Source organism: Coffea eugenioides, chromosome 11 (genome assembly GCF_003713205.1).
Source record: "Coffea eugenioides isolate CCC68of chromosome 11, Ceug_1.0, whole genome shotgun sequence".
In the NCBI taxonomy this organism is placed as follows: Eukaryota; Viridiplantae; Streptophyta; class Magnoliopsida; order Gentianales; family Rubiaceae; genus Coffea; species Coffea eugenioides.
This window is the reverse complement of record NC_040045.1, coordinates 42,829,241-42,835,712: the sequence shown is the minus strand read 5'-3', so window position 1 is coordinate 42,835,712 and position 6,472 is coordinate 42,829,241. Positions and strand designations below refer to the sequence as shown.

The following is a 6,472-nucleotide window of genomic DNA, read 5'->3' as shown; positions in this document are numbered from 1 at the left end:
TATTGCAGTTTTCTGCTATAAAAACCACAACATATTGAACTAAGGAAATTTAGACAAGCATTAGTAGCTATACTAGTCAATTGTACCAGTGAAATTCATCAGCGTGTGATAAAAACAGTCTACAATATTTAAAAGAGGATGGAAGAACACATTCTGATATTTTTTCAGAAGATAATTAATCAGGGTCTCACAAATTGAATTATGTCCAATTCGAATCGATTGATGTAATTCGTATAACTTACGGTATAAACTCGTACAATTTGGATATAAACTTGTGAACTTATACAACTAAGTTGACATTTTATATCAAAATTGTACGAGTTTACACTGGATGTAATAAGAATGACACAAACTAATCTAAATAGGACAAAACCAATATGTGAGGCTCCTGGTCCGCTAAACTATGGGCTAATTTTGGCCATCCACCTTCAAGAATGGTTGCGACGGTAAAGTAACCATTCACATCCCTCTTTCATACAAGCACACTTAAAGCAAACGATTAGCATTAGTTTTCTGACTTCTATGTATATTTAGTTACTGACAAAAGTTACAAGCTTGTTTGGAGGCGTTTAGGAGATACATTAAGAGGTCATAATAGGCTATAGTTTACTGACAAAAGGAATTTAGTTTTCCCCGTGGCCACATGATTAAAAAGGATTTGTATAGTCATTAACTATCTACGGAATGTTGTGTGAGACATGAATGCCCTCATAGTTTGAGTGTCATTTTAAAAAAAATTTCAATCTATAAATTTCTTTAAACCAATTCCACAATTCCAATAGGACAACATTATTCATTCTCTGGTTATATACTAGCTCGTTTGGGTTTGATATGCATACATATCTGAAGGGGTAGTGTAATCACTCCAACCAAAATTTTAATGCGGTCCAAACCTACACCTAATATACACCAGCAACTGAAGAAGCCGGATAGCCATCATGGTTGGTCCAGGGAGCTTTAAAGGCCGAAAGCCTTCCTACGCAGGCAGGATTAAGTATCTATTATGTAGCTTGGGGAAGTTTTAACTCTACTTCTGCAGAAGTTCAGAGTTTTTATCTTCACCTCAACTTCAAGAAATACAAGTATATGATAATTATTCAACCTGAATTTTCTGCAACTCATTGCACGGTAAGTTGCTGACTGCTGTGACTGCCAAAACTGCAGAAGTTGGCTAGAGTAGAATTCCATGTTTTATCTTTTCCAATGTATATCGGGAATCAGGAAGCAATTATACACCACGTACAACCCTCTAAAATATTTACTCTAAGCAAGAACAGACGAGTCCTAATATACAGAACTCAGTGATTCATTTGTGTATGACATATTAATGTGGCTGCATTCGCTGCAACCTTCTGATAAACCAAACATAAAACAAATTCTTCATCAACAAACACCATAACTCTACTAGAAAAATGTCATTAACCTGGGTAGCGTTTGATTCATGCTTGGTAGCTAATGAGAAGAAGAGAAACTTCTAAATTTCCAATCTCGGCAAATGTTAAAAGATCTCATTACAAGAAAGGCACCCTATGAAGTCTAAATAGTTATTCGCCAAAAAGGAGCAACAGAAAAGAAGCTTCAGGCCTCTATTTTTTATTTTATATATAAAAAAGACTAAACACACTACCGCTACCAACATACTACTATGCCATCATATCCTCGTAAATCGCTGCAGGAAGTAACACCAATAAAAGGATACTCCAAAAGAGATACCTTTTACAGTACAGCAGGCATATCTTTTAGCCATTGGTCCAATGGCTTGCCAATGGAGTAAACAATGAATCCAATTTGTCGCAACTTATCTGGATTTACAACATTCCGACCATCAAATACAAAGGCAGGTTTCTGCATGTTATCGTATATCTTCTGGAAATCAAGTGTTTTGAACTCATCCCACTCAGTTAGAAAGCAAATTCCATGAGCATCTTTGGATGCTTCATATGCATCCCAAGCAAAGGAAACTTGTTTGAGAGCAGTAGGACTGGCAGGTTTAAGCAGGACAGGATGCTCCCAATCAAACTTCACCATGGTAAGATCCTTCTGGATCTGATCTTGAGATACTTGAGGATCATAAATGCTCAGTTGAGCCTTGTCCACCAATAGGCCTCTACAGACATCAATTGCAGGCGTCTCCCGAGTATCTCCTGTATCTTTTTTAAAAGCAAAACCTAAGATTCCAATCTTCTTTCCTGAAACAGTATTGAACATTGACGAAACTATCCTGTTGACAAATCGGGCCTTCTGATAGTCATTGATCTTAATTACGTGCTTCCAGTAATTGGCCACCTCAGGAAGACCATTGCACTCACAAATATACACCAGGTTCAAAATATCTTTCTGGAAGCAAGAACCACCAAATCCCACACTGGCATTGAGAAACTTGGGACCAATTCTTGTATCCTTTCCAACAGCATGTGATACTTGGCTGACGTCTGCACCAGTCGCCTCACACAGAGCTGACATGGCATTAACTGAAGAAATTCTCTGTGCCAGGAAAGCATTAGCTGCAAGCTTGGACAGCTCTGCAGACCACAGATTTGAACAAATAATCCGTTCTTCAGGGACCCAATGTGCATAAACTTCTTTCAGTGTTTGAACAGCCTTAAGCCCTTCTGGGGTCTCTCGACCTCCAATGAGGACTCGGTCAGGATTAAAAAGGTCTTGTATTGCAGTTCCCTCGGCAAGAAATTCGGGGTTGGAAAGGATCTGGAAGTTGATGCCTTTACTGTTATGAGTCAAAATCTTTTCTATGGCCTCAGCAGTTTTGACAGGAACAGTTGATTTCTCAACCACAATCTTTGCTGACTTTGACACATCAGCAATCATACGAGCAGCACTTTCCCAGTAGGTGAGATCGGCAGCTTTTCCAGCTCCAAGACCTTGACTCTTGGTTGGGGTGTTAACTGAGACAAAGACAATATCAGCCTCAGCAACATGTTTCTCCACGTCATTACTAAAGAAGAGGTTTTTCCCTCTGCACTGCTTCACGACATCATCGAGACCTGGTTCATAAATTGGGAGATGGTCACTATTCCAAGCACTGATTCTTGGTTGAGAGATGTCAACCACAGCAACTTCAATTGACGGGCACTTGAGAGCAATCACAGCCATTGTGGGCCCTCCGACATAGCCGGCTCCAATGCAGCAAATTTTGACCATCTTCTTTGATTCTCCAAATACCTAAAACAAACATGTTCATGAATTAGAAAGAGCTAGAAAGGATCCCGGTCAAAAGATAACAAAGCACTTAGTACACAGGAAATTGAACTGGACAAAGTAGGACCATGGTAAAACTTAAAATAGTTCCTGACGCACTTCAGACAATTCAAAAGTATCTGTAGACTAATCTAGTACCATACTAAAAATGTAGGACAGCCTAACTGTGCAAGGCACAGTGTAGGTCCGCCCAAAACTTTTAAGTTCACAAAAAAGATTGACTTTCATCTTGTGGCAAAATTAAGGATTATATGTGTGTGTATGTATGAATATGTATACAAACACACACACACACACACACACACACACACACACTAATGTTAGTTCTTTCAGGAAAGAATACTTCATTAAAAGACATAATATAGCCAAACCTTTGAAAAGGGCAAAAAAAAGGGCAAAAGGTTGATAAAGAAATTATTTCCAGCATCTTCCCCCCCTTCCAAACAAAAACAAAAAAAAAAAGAAGAAGAAGGAAATAGAAAAATTTATGCCAGAGTGGAAAAAAGTTTTAAACTGAAGAGAGCCATATCACAAAATTATCCAAAAGTAAAATTATGTTTCACATGCAAAGTTGATATTAGTCACTCTAAAGTAACTCACAAAGATAATATTGAGTATATTGTTTAAATAGGGTTAACGGTTCTTGCTGATGTTATAGGAAAAGAAGCTTCAAAGAAGCCCTGTCTTGTAAACCAATTCCATTAAATGTGTGTGAAAAGGAAAGATAAAAGGCAAAAGCCAGATCAGGATCCAGATTGTTGATCAATCACAATTTAGAAGCAAAAAGAAAAAGATCATGTTAAAATACAACATGTAAATCTACATACTCGTAAAATCAATTTGCCATTCATTGCATTTCATTGAATAACATGACCAGCTCAACTTCATCACCCAAATTTACAGTACACAAGGAATTTTTTACCATTCCTTTCTAAGTAAGGGAAATAATGGTAGGAAGTTCACAAAAATTATCCAACCAGTCAACCATGAATATATGGTCCACAGCATGCACTTTCGTTCCAAAGGCAGCCCAAGAACAACTACTTCTAGATGGAAACTATATAGAATTATTCAACTCAATCAACAGATTATAGGTTTACCTTAATTAGCAGCAATATCGCTACTCAGATAATGGTGGTATCAACACGCATCCGTGCTTTGAAGGAGGAGCATAAAATCTTAATACAATTAACATATTAGACCATACCCACCTTCAATTCTATCATCTCCTAACCACATTGTTTCAGTTATACTAACAGAGGAGGCCATGAAGAGTTGCAAATTTAGGCAACGACCCAAAAAATTGACAATTTTGAAATAGCCTTATAACCTTAATCGCCATGCCAAAAATTTCACCAATCTATGGTTGACATTAATCTAACATGTAAAGAACAAATTGTGCACAAAACACGAAAAGATAGATCTTTTCCCGAAAACCCAAAATTTAACAACAATTAATCTATTAATCGCCTCAATTACCAGCCAAAAAGCTCCAAGAGTTTACCAATTTACCCTGTTTTACCATGAAAAGTACAAATTCAGTAAGATAACACAAATGAATACCAATGCTGCAAACAACCCAGAATATAATCAACCACCAAGTAATATCAAAATCAAGAACTTAATAAGAGCAAAGATTAGATAGGAAAGGAGGATTAAGGAAAAACCTTATCAACCCTTTACGTGACAATTAGATGGTCACTCGGATGAAGAAAGGGGGGGAAATACCTGCATTATTGAAGAAAAGGAATGCCTTATAAATCAGATTGCATGAAATGAAAGTCAAAATTTTTGAGGAACAAATTTGCATAACATCCAATAAACATATCGGTAAAGTGAATAAGAAGCCCAAAAAAAAAATCACGATCAAGATCATAGTACTAGTATGAAACCGACCTTTGATTGGGTTGGTAAGAGATGACTAGAAAGAGGAAGAGATCTGGGCGAGTATGAAAGAGACGAAAGATCTTTTTTTTGTTTCTAGTTAAGCCGCGGGACGCGGAATGAGGGAAATGAAGAGCGAGGAAGAATTATCAACCATAGGGAATCCTATTTATACGGAATCAAAAGGAGAGAGGAGTGGAAAATGGAGCAGGCTGCTATTCGATATTGTAACGGAGGAAAGGACTTCTTATTCCCGATAACTAACAGAGCAACAGGTGGGATCATTGATGAGGGATTGGTACAGGCTGTAGGGGTGTAGTCTATCAGCAAAGGCCAGCATCCCTATCTGTACTCGGACTATAGAAGTATAGATACTTGGCCGGTTGGCCCTCCCTACCAAGGAAGGAAGAAACAGAGTCTAGAATCGATACACCATCGAACTTTTCAGACTATTCAACGCTAGTGCTAGTGGAATTTGGCAACTGGAAACATTTTAGTGTCGGTTTGGCGCACTTTTTCGTGGGAGGAACCAAACTGGTTTTAAGAGCCTGGCTTAGCAATCTACTACTTAGGGAAAATGTTTAGGCACACTCCATTTATTAATAAGTCTCCCGTTAAAACTATCGCAGATGCTTTTGGCAAGCTATTTTGGCACGTAGACCTCCCTATAGATGAATGTCTTTAGTTTTTTAATAAATGAGGTGAAAACAATTAAAAGATGAAAAAAAAATGCTCTACTACTATAGATGAATGTATTTTTTTAAATAAAAGAATTTTATAATTCATTTTTATGAATCTGGATTAATGACAGAAGATAATCAAGACTAATACGTAACAGAGATAACAAATACCCAATTCGATTGCATATTTTTATTAACCAACCTTTTTGTTTGATAATTTGAATCATGAGGGTGCGTATGAATGATGCATGTTCATAAAAAGCCACATCGATTTATTAATATACATAGAGGGTTAAAATTAAGAGGAATTACTATTGTCCATCTTTAATCATGTTGTATGTAATATGCAAGTTGAAGATAATGGTAAAACTTGACTAGCCTCTTACAAATTATCTATGACTCCTCCCTTAAAAACAATACTAGGCATTCGACCCCGCGGCTGTCGCGGGGTGCCCATATTATGGTGTTATTGAGTGATGAATAATGTAAAATAAAGTAGAAGAAATTAGAAATAGAGGGTTATTGTTTTGTTGAATATTATAATAGTGATTGTAGAATAAGCAAATATGAGATAGTATACACAGTGAGCATGAGCAAAATACACAAAAATGGAAAAAAGTAAGGAGATTTTTTAAATTTGCTAATAGTTTATGGAGTCACCTAACGTAAGAAAATTCGGAGTTAATGCAGAC

At 37.0% G+C, this 6,472-nt stretch overlaps 1 protein-coding gene across 1 annotated transcript; it reads right to left on the bottom strand.

The window, feature by feature from the left end:
• Positions 1 to 1,402: 1,402 nt before the first annotated feature.
• On the bottom strand, positions 1,403 to 5,590 carry LOC113753930 (UDP-glucose 6-dehydrogenase 5). Its single transcript, XM_027298209.1, has 3 exons — positions 5,113 to 5,590; positions 4,884 to 4,944; positions 1,403 to 3,180 (listed from the first exon to the last, which is right to left on the bottom strand). The coding sequence occupies exon 3, from the start codon at positions 3,157 to 3,159 to the stop codon at positions 1,717 to 1,719; it is 1,443 nt and encodes a 480-aa protein (XP_027154010.1). The 5' UTR covers positions 3,160 to 3,180; positions 4,884 to 4,944; positions 5,113 to 5,590; the 3' UTR covers positions 1,403 to 1,716.
• Between the last annotated feature and the right edge of the window lie 882 nt (positions 5,591 to 6,472).